At 39.9% G+C, this 20,947-nt stretch overlaps 2 protein-coding genes across 2 annotated transcripts in view; one reads left to right on the top strand and one right to left on the bottom strand.

Annotated features, from left to right (window-relative positions):
* The window catches only part of SLC41A2 (solute carrier family 41 member 2), a 577,519-nt gene that overhangs the window by 25,991 nt on the left and 530,581 nt on the right, over positions 1-20,947 (bottom strand). The window lies entirely within an intron of this gene.
* LOC128662917 (transcription factor Sp2-like) lies at positions 992-3,228 on the top strand. Its single transcript, XM_053716959.1, has 2 exons — positions 992-2,724; positions 2,807-3,228. The coding sequence occupies exons 1-2, from the start codon at positions 1,146-1,148 to the stop codon at positions 2,905-2,907; spliced, it is 1,680 nt and encodes a 559-aa protein (XP_053572934.1). The 5' UTR covers positions 992-1,145; the 3' UTR covers positions 2,908-3,228.

Genomic DNA, 20,947 nt, shown 5'->3' with positions numbered 1-20,947 from the left:
GATAAAAAAACTAAGAGCCATTTCCCAAATATTCTCCACAGTGCCCCATGCCAATAACACTGCCAGAAGAGATAACCTGCACAAGCAGGGCTATCTCAAAAGTGCCAAAATTATTTTCCTGCAACCCAACAGAAGAATAATAACAAATATAGCACTTACCTCTAGTACCAGCTGCCCGGCAGCAGGACAGTTCACAAGGCTTGAGAGGAAACCATCCAAACAAGGAGCCTGCAGAAAGAAACAAAAGACTAAGTAAACCTACATACTCATTTGTCACAAAAAAGGGCAGCTACACATCCTGAGAGGCACAGAAGGGATTATACCCCCCCAAGTTCTCAGAAACTCAAAAGCCACCACAGCTCTACTGAAGAGACTGACGTGGAATACAGCTAAACCCCCAAGGAAAAAAACAAAACAAAACTTGCTTTGTTTAAAATAAAAAATTCTTGATTGAAGGACTTTGGTGCTAAGAGCTGGAACTACACAATCTATAGTCAGGCATTCTTGGCAAAATAATAATATTCTTGAGAGTTATGTTAGAGACCTAATGTTAGCATGAGGCTTACATTGGAATTTAATATACGTAGCTTACTCTCAAATGAAAATAAGTAGTATCCAATGCTGGGACATGAATTGATATTTTAAGCAAATTTAAAAATGAGCACAGAAAATTACTGTAAAATGTCTAGTATCTGAAAGCATTGTTTCAATATTCTAAATAATTGCTTGGTTACATGAGGTTATTTTGGAAATCATGCAGCTAAATACAGCATTTCAAATAATGTGTCCTCAGGCAAAATAATTTCCATGCCCATAATATCATTGGTCTAGGGCAGGCCACCAAAAATAATTATCAGTTATTTGTAGAGCGCTAACAGGTTCTGCAGCGGCAACGCTAAAGACATGGGTCTAATATGCAAGTGACAGATAACTGGCATGATTCTGGTCACCTAATATATGCCATTATTAAGACACCCCACACTATTTTAAAAGATTTTCCCATCTTGGTATGCCATTACTTCATCAGACCTGTCCAGCTGTTTGAGGTGCGCATTGCTCTGTCTAAGGACTGGTATAATGAGCTGAACCATATCCAAGAAATTGATACATTTAATCTTTATCTGTGAGTATACAAACTGGCCAGTATGACAGCAACAGCTGCTGTCAGTCCAAGTGAATATCTACAGCCAGCTGCCACCTCTGTCCAGGATACACAGCCTTCTCCTCTGGCTCTTCTTGCAGCTACCTGCAGTAAGATTGGACCTCCAGCAGTGGATGCAGCTGTGACACCACCTGTGCCTCCTCGGTCAGCTCGCAAGAGGTTGGTGCCCATTAAGCCAGCCCCATTACCCCTGAGTCCAGTCAAAACTGGTATAGGATTGCTCTCTGCAAAAGGGAACGTTATCCAGATTCAGAGCTCTCAGTTTGGCACAACAGGCACTGGAAATGGGCAACTTGTATTTACTATTCAGAATCCTGGGGCGAAGTCTGGACGATTTCAGACTCTGCAGACCCAAAGTCAGACCCTATCTTCAAATTTGGGCAACCAGTTCCAAATAATTACTGATGGTACAACAGCCTTGTTTCCACCCACAATCAGCACTTCAAAACATGTGCCCATCAAACCTGCCCCCCCAAATAAGTCCAACAACCTTATAAAATTACTAGGCACTACTAGTAGTGGCCTCACCTTTTCATTACCTATCAGCAGCTTAGACTCTTCCACAGAGCCTTGCACCCAATTGACACTCAAGTCCAGCAAGAAGCTACGCAAGAAACCGTCATCAACAGTACCAATACCTGGCTCCCCCACTCAGGAGCAAGTAGAAACAGTAGTAATAGAGACTACAGCAGAGAATATTCTGCAAGCAGGTAACAACCTGCTTATTGTGCAGAGCCCAGGCAATAGTCAACATGCCTTGCTTCAGGTGTTACAGCCCAAAGCAGAAACACAGCTGGTTCAGATCCCCCAGCAAGCACTGAGAGTTGTTCAGGCTGCTTCTGCTACCTTGCCGGCTGTGCCACAGAAACCAGTGCAGAACACTGAGGTGACGCCCACACAGCTCTTTATCCGCACACCATCGGGTGACCTACAAGCTGTTCTGATGCAAGAGACTCCACCTGCCCCCCAGCAATGTTCTTCAGTGGCTACAGGGTCGCAGGTAGGACAGCCTGTAACACCAACCAAAAAGAATCAGAACCGCAAGGAACGAACTCTTCACAAGATTGCTCCTGTAGGAAGCATCATCAACCTTAATGCTGCACAGCTGGCAGCTGCAGCCCAGGCCATGCAGACCATCAGTATAAATGGGGTTCCAGTACAAGGTGTTCCCGTCACCATTACTAACACTGCAGGGCAGGCACAGCTTAGTGTGCAGAATGTATCCAACAGCAACATGACCATTAGTGGTCTCAGCCCCTCCCAAATACAGCTTCAGATGGAGCAAGCCCTGTCTGGGGAGATACAGCCTGGAGAGAAGAGGAGGAGGGTTGCCTGTACCTGTCCAAACTGCAAAGATGGAGAGAAGGGGTGGGGCCCCCCTGGCAGGAAGAAGCATGTGTGCCACATCCCGGAGTGTGGTAGAATATTCCGTAAGACGTCCCTCCTGAGAGCCCATGTACGTCTTCACGCTGGGGAAAGGCCATTCGTATGCAGCTGGGGATTCTGCACTAAAAGGTTCACCAGAAGTGATGAACTCCAAAGACATGCACGCACGCACACAGGTGTGTGACACACATTTCCTACTGTTGTGTATCATGGCTTGTGGCATAATCAGTGATTCCATTTTCTGATGACCCTGTGCAGGTGACAAACGCTTTGAGTGCCCTCATTGTCAGAAGAGGTTTACAAGGAGCGACCATGTCACCAAGCACTTCAAGACGCACCTTGTCTCCAAGAAGCTATGAGCAGAAAGAGACTCCAGACCCAGTGGACATTTAGAATAACATGTTCCCTATGGGGACTCAAGCCCAAAATACAGGGAGGTCCATGGCTCCCTTGGTGACACTGTTTATAGAGGGACACCAAAATTCCTAAACCATTCTGATTTACCCTCGTGATGCTGGTGTGTGGGCTCTGCATGTTGCAGACTGTGCTTGGTAGGCAATGTAAGGCCCTAGTCTGCAGTAAGGTGTCTCATGAGAGTAAGCATATCCATTACCTCCTGCTTTAGTATGATGGAGTTGTCCTACAGTCAAGACTCCCTGTATCATGCAAAATCGAAGAGAAGCACCACCTTAGATCATACAGGTTTCTGATTATGTATACATTAATTTGGGCAACAGTAATGTATGTGCGTGTTACTAACTAGTCACCATGAGCAGAATATTACCATATTTACAGCTACTCTTGCAGGAAGGTGCCTTATTAAATGCCGCAATCACCCTCCCACCTAGAGAAGAGTATTTAAGTGAAGCACCATGGTCAACGGTAAAGTTGACTGCTTTTTAAATGGAGGCATAACTCTTGTGAATCATAAGCTCACATAATGAGCCTTTTGTGGTGCTATGCTGCTCTAGTGTCGCAATCGTTTCAGGCAGGAGTTTTTCTGTATATAAAATCTGTGCTTTGTGAGCACCTCTAGCTACAGCTGAGTTAATGGGGCAAATTAAAAGAATTTATGCTAGGGAATAAACTAAAAGATAACAGACTAATCTGTGTAACCCTGTTCCTTGTGATAAATCATCTCTGTGACCCACCCTGTATTATTGTATCCCCCAGCTAACACCTCTCAGCTGTCATGTTTTTCTTTAACAGAGATAAGTAAAAAAAAGTTTATTAAAAAAAAAAATAAAAAAAATAATTCTTGATTGAAGAATCAGACACCTAACTTTACCAACTCCATGCACTACAAGCAAAAAGAATGACTGGGGGTTGTGGGTAAGGAGAGTGGTATTTAACAGCTTTGCTGTGGTGCTCTTTGCCTCCTCCTGCAGGCCAGGAGTGAATATCCCAATAGTAATTATGATGATTCGTGGACTCACCGTGTCATTAGAAAGAAAAACATTTATAAGAAAAACAATTCAATATACAAGTTCTATCGTAAGTTATACAAAATGGCTGGTCATATTTTCACAAAAACAGGAGAATAAAACAAGAAATATATTTAAGAACTTAAAGGGACATTCTACACCAGAATTTGTATTGTTTAAAAAGAGAGACAATCCCTTTATTACCCATTCCCCAGTTTTGCCCAATCAGTGCTGACTCCTAGGTAACCTTTCGGGCATGAGCACGTTATCTATATGGCACACATGAACTAACGCCCTTTAGTTGTGAAATAGTTGTGAAAAAATGTCAAAATTCATTCACATAAGAGGCGGACTACAATGGCTAAGAAATTAGCATATGAGCCTACCTAGGTTTATCTTTCAACTAAGAATACCAAGACAACAAAGCAAAATTGATGATAAAAGAAATTTGGAAAGTTGTTTAAAATTACATGCCCTATCTGAATCATGAAAGTTTATTTTTGACTAGACTTTCCCTTTAACAATGGTCAGAATATGCTAATAGATCTATTTATACAAACTACAACATTATCCATAAAACATTTGTTTATGAATAGTCCGAAGAGAAAGTCTGGACAAAAAAGTATTTAGTTAATATTTTTCCCCACATCCTATATGTTTCCTTAATAGTTGTATTAGTAGTGGAAGATAACCAGCTATTGTCACTAGGCATCCAGCAATGAGCTCCTATATGAGATATATTAAGGATATTGGGCCAGATTACGAGTGGAGTGCAAATTAATGCTTTCACATGACCATTAATTGCACTAGAAGTAAGATTTTTGCGCTTGTCGGGTTGTGCTGGACTGTATTACGAAATGAAAGTAAACTGTTTTCACTCTTGCGCTAACCTGACAAGCGGAAAAAGCCGAAGTAAAAATATAACGTGCACGATTAGGTAGTCCCTCACAGAGCTCAATGGAGAAAAAAAAAGAGGGGGAAAAAATCCTGACACCCAACCCTTATTCACTAACCCGGCATGAAAATATAAATATTTCACATTAAAATGTCCTATTTAGTCATAAACATTTCTACATATATCTGATGGTGTTTTGGTACACTATACATCTATACCTACATTATATATATATAAAAGAATGTCTAGAGAGAGCACACGCCGTGAATTTTTTTTTTAATATTGGAGTTAACGTTTTTGGGGAACAACCCCCGTCCTCAGACTCCTGTGGAAAAACAACAAGTTGTTGTTTTTCCATAGGAGTCTGAGGACGGGTGTTGTTACCCGAAAACGTTAACTCCATTAATAAATATTTTTTTCACAGCGAGTGCTCTCTCTGGATATTCTTTTACATATTTCTGAGAGCACCCCGACTTTGTTTAAAGCTAGAGTGAGTTCTGGTACTTCACTACAGTATATATATATATATAGATATATATATATATATATATATATATAAACTGGGCAAAAGGTACAACACACAGGATCAGCAACGAACCATATGAGAAACAGGAAGGTTGAAGATAATATAATTAAAACGTCAACTTTTATTGGATATGCATTATAAAAATTTGTAAAGGCACAATAAAAGTGGACATTTTAATTATATTATCTTCAGCCTTCCTGTTTCTCATATGGTTCGTTGCTGATCTTGTGTGTTGTACCTTTTGCCCAGTTTACCATTACGTTATTATCAAAGGGTTTGTGGGAGAGCCCTTTTCAACACCAGATTGACAAGCCAGATACCGTCCGGATTCTGACGGTGTTACAAGTGTTGCAGTTCACTAGTATGAAGATTGCTGGTTTACTTCCTTCCCCGGAATATTTGTCCTAGAGGTTATAGACCTGACTGTTTGGTGTCTAGCCTTGGATGTGAGTGGCAACTACGCTCTGAAGACTAACGGCTGAACTACAGACAGGATATAACTAAAAGCGAGTTATTATGTTTCAGTATTGAAAGATATCATTACTGTTTTACCTATTTGTAAAGAATCCACAGCTGCAGTCCGTCACAATGTGTTGATATATATATATATATATATATATATATATATATATATATATATATATATATATACATATACACACACACAGTATACACATGATTATATATAGGTATAGATATATACAGATATATATATATATATATATATTTTTTTTTTATAAAGTAGAATACCTCTACAACTAGTGTAGCTGTAATCTTTTTGGTATAGGGTGCGCAAAGTCTAAGCACTGTGCATGTAAATGTGCATACACAGTTTAATTATAAATATGAACGTATGTATTGATATATACACAAAATTAAGTGTGTACATATAAGTGCATAAATGTGCGTATGTTCTGAGGGTATAGAGAGAATAAAGATATAAAGAGATAAATATATATCTATACATATATACACCTAAATACAAAAGGACATAAAAATAGCTGCTATGAATAAAACATCCAGTGTGCGGGAAAACCTTTTCCTAGTAATCCCTAAAATGAAGAAATAAAAATGAAGAGTGCTGGGTGAAATTCAGCGCTATTTCAGAGTCCACTAAAAAATATTGTTAAAATAGATGCATGTACATATACAGGGTGTATGATAGTTTCCAACTCTGTGGTATAATAATATGAATTGTATATAAAAAAACACACAAAGTTCCAAATGGTATGAAGAATGAATGAATATTAAGAGAAACTTCATAAAGTCAATGAAAATCTGATATCCAAAAGAGTTCTAGTATTGTACTTACTAGACACCCCCTCAATCATATGAGGTTAGTGTGATGCGTGGTAAAAGATGCTGCCTGCCTGTGCTGTGATTGTTCAGTATTTGATTGCACGATATGAAAATCTTCCCCTCTGTGCCAGTAGAAATCCTTCCACCAATTTCTGGTATATGTCTACACCGGTCTGCAGGATGTGTATATACACACGCAATCCCCTCAAAGGATAGTGATGGATGTCTGTGAAAGGCACATATTGAGCAAAAAGAGGCTGCTTCTAGGGTGGTAACTAGCCATAGAACAAGCTATTATGCTTTTGTTCGTTCCCAGGTTGAGCGCTTCTTTTTTTTTATTTATGCAAATTATGACACTTAGGGAAGTCTCCCTAAGTGTGATGCGGTAATCCAGACGTGGACCCGTTGCTCAGTGTGCCTAGAGGGATATGGCTGCACCTCACTGACGAGGCCCACAATAGGCCGAAACGTACGTCTGGGGTTTTGCCGTTTCTCTCGTTCAGAGAAGGATTGCCTGGTATTTCGGGGGGTGGACTGCACTGTTAAGTCAGGATCAGACTGATATGCTACAGGAAATTTCTTCTGTGAAAGGCACATATTGAGCAAAAAGAGGCTGCTTCTAGGGTGGTAACTAGCCATAGAACAAGCTATTATGCTATTGTTCGTTCCCAGGTTGAGCGCTTCTCTCTTTTTATTTATGCAAATTATGACACTTAGGGAAGTCTCCCTAAGTGTGATGCGGTAATCCAGACGTGGACCCGTTGCTCAGTGTGCCTAGAGGGATATGGCTGCACCTCACTGACGAGGCCCACAATAGGCCGAAACGTACGTCTGGGGTTTTGCCGTTTCTCTCGTTCAGAGAGGGATTGCCTGGTATTTCGGGGCTGGACTGCACTGTTAAGTCAGGATCAGACTGATATGCTACAGGAAAGTTCTTCTCTGTGAAAGGCACATATTGAGCAAAAAGAGGCTGCTTCTAGGGTGGTAACTAGCCATAGAACAAGCTATTATGCTATTGTTCGTTCCCAGGTTGAGCGCTTCTCTCTTTTTATTTATGCAAATTTCTGGTATATGTCTACACCGGTCTGCAGGATGTGTATATACACACGCAATCCCCTCAAAGGATAGTGATGGATGTCCGTTTGATGTAATATGAATAAAAAGAGGAATAGCAAAAAACAGCATAATCAGCATAAGCAGCCAAGCAAAATAGCTTAAAAACAAGACCATAGGGCAGGAGAATACGGTCTTGCACGTTTCGGCAAAGCACTGCCTTATTCATAGACCCTGCTTATGCTGATTACGCTATATGATTGAGGGGGTGTCTAGTAAGTACAATACTAGAACTCTTTGGATATCAGATTTTCATTGACTGTATGAAGTTTCTCTTAATATTCATTCATTCTTCATATCATTTGGAACTTTATGTGTATTTTTTATATAGAATTCATACTATTCTACCACAGAATTGGAAACTATCATACACCCTGTATATGTACATGCATCTATTTTAACAATATTTCTTAGTGGACTCTGAAATAGTGCTGAATTTCACCCAGCACTCTTAATTTATATATATATATATATATATATATATATATATATATATATATATATATATATATATATATATATATATATTTATAAATACATATTTATAAATACATAAAGCACATTTCTGCATTCCAATGTTCTAACCATAGTGGAATATGTTCTAACATGTTTTCATCTACTTAACGGCAAAGGGCCACAGTGCACTTATATTTTTGTCTATATATGTGTACACATGTATTTGTGTGTTTATATGTCTGTGAATACATACTATATTAGGGAGACAATAGCGACATAATATATCTGCTGTTTCCCATAGCCAACCCGAGTAAGTTTGGAGAAATCCCTAGATAAGGTAACAGGAGGATTATATAGAATAAATAATTATTAATCCAATCCTATCCTACACCTTTAGAGCATATCTACATTGCGGCATGAGAAAAGGTATACGAATGTAATTCACTTTAAGAGATATTATACTATACAATAGGTAAAATAAGATTATTCACATGACATTGTGGTACTAAAAAAGCTTCCCTTCATAAATTAAAATGTAAGGCATATTTAATATAATATGTTTTTTCTGGCATAAACCCATAATCACTCCAGATACAAAAAGTAAAACTCTCTAATAAAATTACATTTAATAAAACAGCAGAAGATACAAGCAGTGACTCGAGAGTGATAGGGTTAATTAAATAGCTGTAGGATTTCAGCATTACCTGGGCATTAAAATGAGGTTTAGCGCTTATTGTTTTAACCAATCAGCAAAGATTTAGGTGTTCTTAAAGGCAGGGAGCACAGTCACACAATAGGCTATGATTACGGCAAACAGCCGAAACGCGTAAGCCCGTGTGCTGCGCTCTTTCTCTAACTAGGTGGCAAGGCTGTCACATATTTTCGAGTTTTGAATTTTTAAATCATTTAATAAATTTTCAATTTTTATGGAGTGTGGTATTGTCCTTTTTTCCTTGGAATTTACATAAGCCGTTATACCACACTCCGTTACGTTTTACACCTGCTCCCGCTCACAATTGGATGTAGCTTTGCTTTCAACCTCATGTTACCCACATCTCACTAGATGCCTAACTGAATCGCCAGAACCGAAAGAAAAGAGGCTTACCCGGAAGGTAGCGTGGGACTGTCTAACCTGCAGAGGACTGGAGGAGTAGGAGCAGAGACCCGGATCGCGGGTCCACAGGCGTCTGAATCCAGTTCCAGGAGCAGAGGCTGATACAGACCCCAGACGCAATACCCGGTACAACAGCCAATCACAGGAGACGGTGGACGCACACGGTGAAAGCGGTGACGTCACTACACAGGAACAGAGCATCGACGAGAGTCAAGAGGTGGACGGAGGGTCACGGCTGAGTGGGTGAGTGAACTGAAGTGGGATTACTCCCAACGGCGGTTCATTTAAGTAATAAGTACATAAGAAAAGGTTTTCCCACTTTAGCCGCAAGTTATCTTATTTGACCCATAAAGAACTGTTATACTGTTAATCACTGAAGAGGTTCAACGGGGACAGTTTGGTTGATATTTTCAAAAGTTATAAGCAGTTTTTTCAAGACATAATTATTTACATCCAATGGACATTGCTCTATTTAAAGGGAACTCATTTTTTTTTCCGTGAGAGGTCCCACATAGCTAGTTTCATTCCCATTGAACTCTTGTATTAGTTTACTATAGTGCATACGGCTAAGCACTGGGAACTAGCTCTAATAAGTGTGTGGGGAGCAGGTGGCATTTAAGATAACAAGATGGACAGCAGCCAGCAGCAACAGTTTTTTGCTTTAATGCCTACAGCAGCCAGAAACATGAACACAATGGACTGTGATAAGATTTTTTCAAACGACAAAGGAATTTTAACACTGAGTAGTCTGTTTGATAATATGGAAAAGTTACTGTTAAAGGAAACCAGACTACAGTGGGACTTATGGACATTAGATAGATACATGAGGCTAAAAATGATACCAAGAGGCCTCAGAATTTTTAAATTTCCCACCTTTGAGGTGGACACTAATGACCATGAATTCATTGAGTCTTGGAATGAGATACTCTCAGAGTGTTCATCTAGGTTGATGTTAATGTTGGTAGAATACAAAGAGAAACTATTATTAGAGACCAGACAACAGATAGATGATACACAGTTAGAGATGAATAAGAGAAGGGAGGATGCAGATTTTCAAAGATTTGATAGCATTCTTAGAAATACAGTGGCTATTAACAAAAAAACAGTTATGGAGAACAAACACACTAAATATCTGAGAGACAAGTCAGATTATGAGAATAAAACAGTGTATATTTGGAACAGGAAACAGCGAGCTTCCAATAGATTCAGCAATCAGAATAAACAGAGAAAAAATAAAAACAAGAATAAGAAAAATAAGAGTAATCAAAAAGCAGTGTCTTTCTCAGACAGTGCTTCAGAGGGGGAAATGGGGTATTCCTCTGAGGATAAATCCTCAGATAATGAGGAATTGCCACCAGTGGTATACACAGGAATTTTGAAAAACACAAGTGAGAATACAGGGGGGGACACGGTAACTGTCGCGAAAGGAAAGGAAAAGAAAAAAATGACCTTTAAACAAGGGGAAACTAGATACACACCGACAAACACAGATAAACACAAGGCAGCAGCCAGTGAAATTGAACAGGTTTTTCCAATGGACACAGCAGTAAGGACAGTTCCCAGTGTAAATATGTCACAGGAGAGATACAAATTGAGAGAGCAAAAGAAACAAACCAAGTACAGATAGGCAGTGTGATTAATTTGTCTAAAAGAAGTTTAACAAAAACCCAATTTAATGTTTTACAGTATGGATTGTCCTTTTCACCTACCACAGACTTAAGTGTGTTCCAGACCATCATAGATGTCAACAAATTGGTGAGAAATTTAACATTGAAAAAACATTTTTTTGGAAGGGAAGACACTGAGGTCTCTGACTGTAGGGATGTAGAAACAGAAATTGAACCTATCAAAATGAGCTTTCAGGAAACTTGTGATGAGGTAACATTACAAAATCTTCAATTTGAGGCACACATGGAACAGGGTTATGTTAATAAAGGCACATGTTATAAACCAAAGTCTGTGTTTTATCCCATACAGGAAAGAGGAACCATTATAGAGACATTCTTTAACAGAGTAGAAAGAGATCTTTTAGCTCTTAAAGATAACATTGTTCCAACCAAACATAATCTAAAGAGAGACGAGAGGTTAGCGTTAAAACAACTGCAAGATGACACAGAACTTGTCATCAAAAGCGCAGACAAAGGAGGGACTGTGGTGATTATGGATAGGGAGGTCTATGTCAAGGAGGCTTTGAGGCAACTGAGCGATGAAAGAAATTATCAAATTTTGCACACAGATCCCACTGAGAACTTTAAGAGGGAATTGGGGCATCTTTTGGATGAGGGGATGGAGCAAGGGTGTATTGATCAAAAAACATTGGAATTTCTGTTGGTAGACAACCCTAGAACACCCTTGTTCCATCACCTACCCAAAGTCCATAAGTCACTAGATGACATAAAAGGACGTCCCATAGTTAGTGGAATAGGGTCCCTCTTAGAACCATTATCTCAGTGGCTTGACAGCATATTACAGCCCATGGTGAAAAACTTACCTTCATATATTAAGGACACTAAACACGTCCTAAATATGATGGAAACACAGATATGGGAAAAAGATTATCAGTGGATAACAGTGGATGCAGTATCCCTGTACTCCTCGATCCCACATGAGGAAGGTTTGAGGGCTATCAAATTCTTTCTAAGAAATCATTCGGATTTCTCATTAGACTTTCAAGACTTTGCCCTTAGAGTTACAAGGTACCTCTTAACTCATAATTTTTTCCAGTTCCAAGATGTTTTCTATCTCCAGAGATGTGGAACAGAGATGGGGGCCAAGTTTGCCCCCTCGTATGCCAACCTATTTTTAGGTTGGTGGGAATTTTTCCACATCTTTGGAGATAGAAATATTTATAAGGATAGAATCGCCATGTATGGAAGATACATTGACGATCTCCTTTTTGTATGGAAAGGGGACCCTTTAGACATCCCAAGATTCATAGAAACTCTCAATGACAACGATGTAGGCATGAGCTTCACATTTGAATGTGATTCTAGTGAAATCAATTATCTTGATCTCACTTTAAAAGGGATAATTGGCAAAAAAGTCATTTCAAAAGTGTATAAAAAAACCTATTAGTGGTAACAAATTACTACACTATAATAGCTGTCATCCCAGACATACAGCGGCTGCAGTAGCTAAAGGTGAATTCATTCGCCTAAAGAGAAACTGCTCGAATGACGAAGATTTTCGCCATGAGGCAAAGGCCCTTGAAGAAAGGTTAAAAACGAGAGGGTATACAAAGAAGATAATAACGAGGGCAAAAAAACAAGTTGAACTTAAGATGAGAGATTCTTTCCTCAGAGGAAACAATAATAAAAAACAACAAGATAATTTTAAGGGATTAACTTTTGTTACAAACTACAGTGCCCAGTTTCCCGAAATTACCAACATAATACGAAAACACTTCCCCATTCTGGCAGCAGATGATAAATTGATCAAGGTTGTTAAGAAGGGAGTAAGGTGCAGCTCACGCAAGTGTCCCACTTTGGGGTCCATGTTGTCTCCAACTGAACTTAAGTCTCAAATTAAACCTAGTGGTACCTGGCTTACTAGCAGAGGCATGTACAATTGTGGTCACAAGAAATGCAAGCCCTGCGAGTATCTAGAAAAAACAAAGACATTTAAGTCCCATGTGACAGGAGAGGTGTTTCAGATAAATACCTGTATGAATTGCATGACAGAGAGCGTCATATATATGCTCACGTGTCGAAAATGCAAAGTTCAGTATATTGGTCTCACTTCAAGGGACATTAAGACAAGAATAAGGGAACACATTTCCACTATTTCCAGAGGTAAATCCCAAACCCCCCTGGTTAAACATTTCACTGAGAGACACAATGGAGAGATAAATACACTAAGATGGTGTGCCATTAAAGAAGTAAAAGTCCCCAAAAGGGGGGGTAGTTTAGACAAACTTCTAGCAAGAAGGGAGATGTTCTGGATTTTGAGGCTCAGAACCAGATTACCTGAGGGTCTCAATTCCAGGTATGACATTATCAATTATTGGGAATAATCAATCCTCAGCATGTAATACATAGCAATATATTCCCTTTTTTCATACCGGCACACATATATTCTTGTGTTTATCCTACTATAGTAATAAATTTATCTCTTTATTTCCCTATATATCCAATAATGGGCAGCAATAAAGTAAAGCTCTTTTACAAATAACAGATTGGTAGATCTGTCGGGAAAGTTCTTATAACTGGGAGGAGTAAATATTAGGGAGACAATAGCGACATAATATATCTGCTGTTTCCCATAGCCAACCCGAGTAAGTTTGGAGAAATCCCTAGATAAGGTAACAGGAGGATTATATAGAATAAATAATTATTAATCCAATCCTATCCTACACCTTTAGAGCATATCTACATTGCGGCATGAGAAAAGGTATACAAATGTAATTCACTTTAAGAGATATTATACTATACAATAGGTAAAATAAGATTATTCACATGACATTGTGGTACTAAAAAAGCTTCCCTTCATAAATTAAAATGTAAGGCATATTTAATATAATATGTTTTTTATGGCATAAACCCATAATCACTCCAGATACAAAAAGTAAAACTCTCTAATAAAAGTACATTTAATAAAACAGCAGAAGATACAAGCAGTGACTCGAGAGTGATAGGGTTAATTAAATAGCTGTAGGCTTTCAGCATTACCTGGGCATTAAAATGAGGTTTAGCGCTTATTGTTTTAACCAATCAGCAAAGATTTAGGTGTTCTTAAAGGCAGGGAGCACAGTCACACAATAGGCTATGATTACGGCAAACAGCCGAAACGCGTAAGCCCGTGTGCTGCGCTCTTTCTCTAACTAGGTGGCAAGGCTGTCACATATTTTCGAGTTTTGAATTTTTAAATCATTTAATACATTTTCAATTTTTATGGAGTGTGGTATTGTCCTTTTTTCCTTGGAATGTGAATACATATATACACATATAAATACATAAAAACATATGGACACATATAAAGAGATTTTATATATATATATATATATATATATATATATATATATATATATATATATTGTGAATTAACATTCGGCAATAGCAACTATTGTATCTGTAGTAGTGATATATGCTTTGACACTCAGCTGTCTTTTGTTTATTTATTTTTGGGCGCCGGCTCTATACTCTTACGTGATTGGTGAAGCCTGGACCAATGTGATGTATAGGACAGCATGTATGTTGTTATCGCTAATAGTGGATTTGCGGCATGACCCTTTACTGGCTTACATACTATAATGTATTGTGTAGCTAAATGCATAGTATATCAATCTCCTTCTTGTTTTTAATGTTTTGAAGGTTTTTAACTTCACAATCGGCTACCCTTTCGGCATCCGGTCTCCATAGCAACACATGACGTGGTGGTATACCATGTGATTGCTGTGATTTCCGGTTCACCACGGATAGCTCTGCGGGTGGGCATTAGGCTTATATTTAAGTTTGGTAAGCAATGCATGTCTGTTTGCTGTTGGTTTGAAAACGGGGTAAAACCCGAAACGTCACTATAATAAAAGGAATAAGAATTCAAGACCCGGTGAGTGCCTTTTTCTTTCTTGAACTATACACAAGTATTTTAAGTGCACCCTGGGCAGAAGATTTTTCTAATTGTTACTGAGAGTGCTGTACCACCAATGACTTATTATATATATATATATATATATATATATATATATATATATATATATATATATATATATATATATATATATAAAAGTAATTCCCACGCCCGGCATCAGCGACAAAGGGATACCCAAGTGAAGCAGGCAAACGACAGGAGTATATTACAAAAAGCCTTTATGTAACAACAGAAAGACAAGGAACTTAAGCCATAATCATGATGTTTCGGCTCTCGCAGGAGCCTTTTCAAATAGAGGCTGTGAAGACATAGTAAACACCTCTAGAACCCCAAACTTAAATACCCAAACTTACATTATCTAAAGTGCAAACAGCGCAGTACTCCCATACACAGCACCTTACCACACGCTGGAAGGCATTGCGCCGAGTGCTGACGTCATCATTCTGCACCGGCCAATACCAAAGACCGCATGATCGGTTACCATAGCACAGGGTAAACAAACATACAACCCAGAACAACGTGCTGAGAGGTAGTGCCCGATCACGGTCGTGCTCATATATAAAAAAACAAAATCACTACTACCCCATAGCATACAGTAGTGAACATTATAATCAAAAAATTAAACAAAGTGTAAACAAATATACAGTGCATCTCTTTTAGCATATTACGCAATCAAACATATCCCCTGACTACAGCGGACCAATCTATACCCCCTGGTATCAATGTGACCGCTGGCAGAGCAAACCTTAAGAGGGCTGATCCCACCCGTTAAAGGAGGAAACTAAACCTTCATATCTCATGGAATTGGTTGAAACTTGGATATAAATTTTAGAACATAGAAGACTCCCGCAGTCCTTTCATTTCTTATAGCAGCAGGCATAATCTATAGTAGTGTTCAATCCCTCTGGGGCAAGGACCACAGTGCACTTATATTTTTGTCTATATATGTGTACATATGTATTTATGTGTTTATATGTCTATGAATACATATATACACATATAAATACATAAAAGCATATGGACATATATAAATATATATATATATATATATATATACACACACACACATACATAAAAACATATCTATCTTTAGACATGTATATGTATGTATCTCTAAGTTAAAGGGATAGGAAAGTCACAATTAAACTTGCATGATTTAGATAGAGCATGTCATTTTAAAATAGTTTTATGCTTTGTTCTCTCGGTATCCCTTGTTGAAAAAGAATATGCACATATCCTACACTAGTGGGAGCTGCTGCTAATTGGTGCCTGCACATATCTGTCTCTTGTGACTGGGTGACTAGAAAATGTTGGGGTTACCCGTCACTTTAAAGCCCGCTGCCTGCCGGGTTTTTTTCTAGCACCGGATACCTCCTATCTGAGTCTTTATAGCTTTTCTATGCAAGATTTTTTTGAATATTTTTATTAGATAGTGTTATTATGATTGTAACTGTACTTTTTAATGTATTTTTTGTGTTTTGTGACACTTATGTTTCGCGAAACAGTGCTTTGAAGTCATTCTAGCATAAACCGCGATTGTGCTCAAGCGATTGCATTTACTTTCAACTTGTAATACGAGCGATAAGCCTGACGAGTGCAAACCCTTGCGGTAAACCCCTTATCGCACGGGCGCAAGCATTTGTGTTCCCATCGTAAAATAGCCCATCATGTTTGCATCCAAACTTTGGAATTGTAATTTGTAAACCAGTCTAAAAGTCTTTTGACAAATACTGCCTGCCTATATTTTTGAAAATTCAGAACTCTAAGCCTTCAAGTGTACAGGGAGACTAATTATCTGTTTGTTAATCCTGGTATGTTTTACATCCCATGTGAAAGTGTAGATATGATTTTTGATGGTATTGATCCTACCCAATCAATTTTGTTTGATCTACAAGTTGACATATCCGCTACAGTATTTATGTGCAGAATTTAATAGGTAGTTTAATAAATTTCTTAAACAAATGGGGTAATATGTATGCCTGCATATTTGAGATAAATGCCATGCTAAGAAAAACAAAATTTATGCTTACCTGATAAATGTATTTCTCTTGTGGTGAATCCAGTCCACGGATTCATCCATTACTTGTGGGATATTCTCCTTCCCAACAGGAAGCTGCAAGAGGATCACCCACAGCAGAGCTGTCTATATAGCTCCTCCCCTAACTGCCACTCCCAGTCATTCGACCGAAGACAAGCAAGAGAAAGGAGAAACTATAGGGTGCAGTGGTGACTGTAGTTTAAAAATAAAAAACACCTGCCTTAAAATGACAGGGCGGGCCGTGGACTGGATACACCACAAGAGAAATAAATTTATCAGGTAAGCATAAATTTTGTTTTCTCTTGTAAGGTGTATCCAGTCCACGGATTCATCCATTACTTGTGGGATACCAATACCAAAGCTATAGGACACGGATGAAGGGAGGGACAAGGCAGGCGCTTAAACGGAAGGCACCTTTCTTTTGTAAGACCTTTCTCCCAAAAATAGCCTCTGAAGAAGCAAAAGTATCAAATTTGTAGAATTTAGAAAAAGTATGAAGCGAAGACCAAGTCGCCGCCTTACAAATCTGTTCAACAGAAGCCTCATTTGTAAAAGCCCATGTGGAAGCCACCGCTCTAGTGGAATGAGCTGTAATTCCTTCAGGAGGCTGCTGGCCAGCAGTCTCATAAGCTAAGCGGATTATACTTCTTAACCAAAAAGAAAGAGAAGTTGCTGAAGCCTTTTGGCCTCTCCTCTGTCCAGAGTAGACAACAAACAATGCAGATGTTTTACGAAAATCCTTAGTAGCTTGTAAATAAAACTTTAAAGCACGAACCACGTCAAGATTGTGTAATAGACGTTCCTTCTTTGAAGAAGGATTAGGACACAGTGACGGAACAACAATCTCCTGATTGATATTCTTATTAGATACCACCTTAGGAAGAAACGCAGGTTTGGTACGCAAAACTACCTTATCTACATGGAAGATCAGATAAGGGGAATCACACTGTAAGGCAGATAACTCTGAAAATCTTCGAGCCGAAGAGATAGCTATCAAAAACAGAACTTTCCAAGATAAAAGCTTGATATCTATGGAATGCAGAGGTTCAAACGGAACCCCTTGAAGAACCTTGAGAACTAAATTTAAACTCCATGGCGGAGCAACAGGTTTAAACACAGGCTTGATTCTAACTAAAGCCTGACAAAACACCTGAACGTCTGGGACATCCGCCAGACGCTTGTGCAAAAGAATAGACAGAGCAGAAATCTGTCCCTTTAAGGAACTAGCTGACAATCCCTTCTCCAATCCTTCTTGGAGAAAAGATAATATCCTAGGAATCCTGACTTTACTCCATGAGTAACCCTTGGATTCACACCAATGAAGATATTTACACCATATCTTATGATAGATTTTCCTGGTGACAGGCTTTCGAGCATGAATTAAGGTATCAATGACCGACTCAGAGAAACCACGTTTTGATAAAATCAAGCGTTCAATCTCCAAGCAGTCAGACGCAGAGAAATTAGATTTGGATGGTTGAAAGGACCCTGAAGTAGAAGGTCCTGCCTCAGCGGCAGAGTCCATGGTGGAAGGGATGACATGTCCACCAGATCTGCATACCAAGTCCTGCGTGGCCATGCAGGTGCTATCAAAATCACCGTAGCTCTCTCCTGCTTGATCTTGGCAATCAGACGAGGGAGCAGAGGAAATGGTGGAAACACATAAGCCAGGTTGAAGGACCAAGGCGCTGCTAGAGCATCTATCAGCGCTGCCTTCGGATCCCTGGACCTGGATCCGTAACGAGGAAGCTTGGCGTTCTGACGAGACGCCATGAGATCCAGTTCTGGTTTGCCCCAAAGTTGAATCAACTGTGCAAACACCTCTGGATGGAGTTCCCACTCCCTCGGATGAAAAGTCTGTCAACTTAGAAAATCCGCCTCCCAGTTCTCTACTGCTGGGATATGGATAGCTGATAGATGGCAAGGATAGCTGATAGATGGCAAGAGTGAACCTCTGCCCATAGAATTATTTTTGAAACCTCCAACATTGCTAGGGAACTCCTTGTTCCCCCTTGTTGGTTGATGTAGGCTACAGTCGTGATATTGTCCGACTGAAATCTGATGAACCTGACCGCAGCAAGCTGAGGCCAAGCCTGAAGAGCATTGAATATCGCTCTTAGTTCCAGAATGTTTATCGGAAGGAGTGCCTCCTCCTGAGTCCACGAGCCCTGAGCCTTCAGGGAGTTCCAGACTGCACCCCAGCCCAGAAGGCTGGCATCTGTCGTTACTATTGTCCAATCTGGCCTGCGGAAGGTCATACCCTTGGACAGATGGACCCGAGATAGCCACCAGAGAAGAGAATCCCTGGTCTCTTGATCCAGATTTAGTAGAGGGGACAAATCTGTGTAATCCCCATTCCACTGACTGAGCATGCAGAGTTGCAGCAGTCTGAGATGTAGGCAGGCCGCTACCATTAAGCCGATTACTTCCATACACTGAGCCACTGAAGGGCGAGAAGTAGAATAAAGAACACGGCAGGAATTTAGAGGTTTTGACAACCTGGCCTCTGTCAGGTAAATCTTCATTTCTACAGAATCTATCAGAGTTCCTAGGAAGGAAACTCTTGTGAGAGGGGATAGAGAACTCTTTTCTTTGTTCACTTTCCACCCATGAGACCTCAGGAATGCCAGAACAATGTTCGTATGGGACCTGGCGATTTGAAAATTTGACGCCTGTATCAGAATGTCGTCTAGGTATGGGGCTACTGCTATACCCTGCGGCCTTAGGACTGCTAGGAGTGACCCTAGAACCTTCGTAAAGATTCTTGGTGCCGTAGCTAACCCAAAGGGAAGAGCTACAAACTGGTAATGCCTGTCTAGGAAGGCGAACCTGAGAAACCGATGATGATCTCTGTGTATCGGAATGTGAAGATAAGCATCCTTTAAGTCCACGGTAGTCATATATTGACCCTCCTGGATCATAGGTAAGGATGGTTCGAATAGTCTCCATCTTGAAGGATGGGACCCTGAGAAATTTGTTTAGGATCTTGAGATCTAAGATTGGTCTGAAAGTTCCCTCTTTCTTGGGAACTACAAACAGATTTGAATAGAAGCCTTGCCCCTGTTCCTCCTTTGGAACTGGGTGGATCACTCCCATAACTAGGAGGTCTTGAACACAATGTAAGAATGCCTCTCTCTTTATCTGGTTTGCAGATAATTGTGAGAGATGAAATCTCCCTTTTGGGGAAGAAGCTTTGAACTCCAGAAGATATCCCTGGGACACAATTTCCAATGCCCAGGGATCCTGGACATCTCTTGCCCAAGCCTGGGCGAAGAGAGAAAGTCTGCCCCCTACTAGATCCGTTTCTGGATCGGGGGCTGACCCTTCATGCTGTTTTAGAGGCAGCAGCAGGTTTTTTGGCCTGCTTTCCTTTGTTCCAAGCCTGGTTAGGTCTCCAGACCGGCTTGGACTGGGCAAAAATTCCCTCTTGTTTTGTATTAGAGGAAGTTGAAGCTGCGCCACTCTTGAAGTTTCGAAAGGAACGAAAACTAGTCTGTTTGGTCCTTAATTTGTTGGACCTATCCTGAGGAAGGGCGTGACCTTTTCCTCCAGTAATATCAGAAATGATCTCCTTCAGTCCAGGCCCGAATAGGGTCTGCCCCTTGAAGGGAATGTTGAGAAGCTTAGACTTTGAAGTAACGTCAGCTGACCAGGATTTGAGCCATAGCGCCCTACGCGCCTGAATAGCAAAACCTGAGTTTTTAGCCGTTAGCTGGGTTAAATGAACAACGGCGTCAGAAACAAATGAATTGGCTAGCTTAAGAGCTTTAAGCTTGTCAAGGATATCATCCAATGGGGTTTCTACCTGTAGAGCCTTTTCTAGAGACTCAAACCAGAAGGCCGCAGCAGCAGTGACAGGGGCAATGCATGCAAGGGGCTGGAGAATAAAACCTTGTTGAATAAAAATGTTCTTAAGGTAACCCTCTAATTTTTTGTCCATTGGATCTA

Source organism: Bombina bombina, chromosome 6 (assembly GCF_027579735.1).
Source record: "Bombina bombina isolate aBomBom1 chromosome 6, aBomBom1.pri, whole genome shotgun sequence".
Taxonomy (NCBI): Eukaryota; Metazoa; Chordata; class Amphibia; order Anura; family Bombinatoridae; genus Bombina; species Bombina bombina.
The sequence above is the reverse complement of the archived record's forward strand: the minus strand, read 5'-3'. Positions and strand labels throughout refer to the sequence as shown.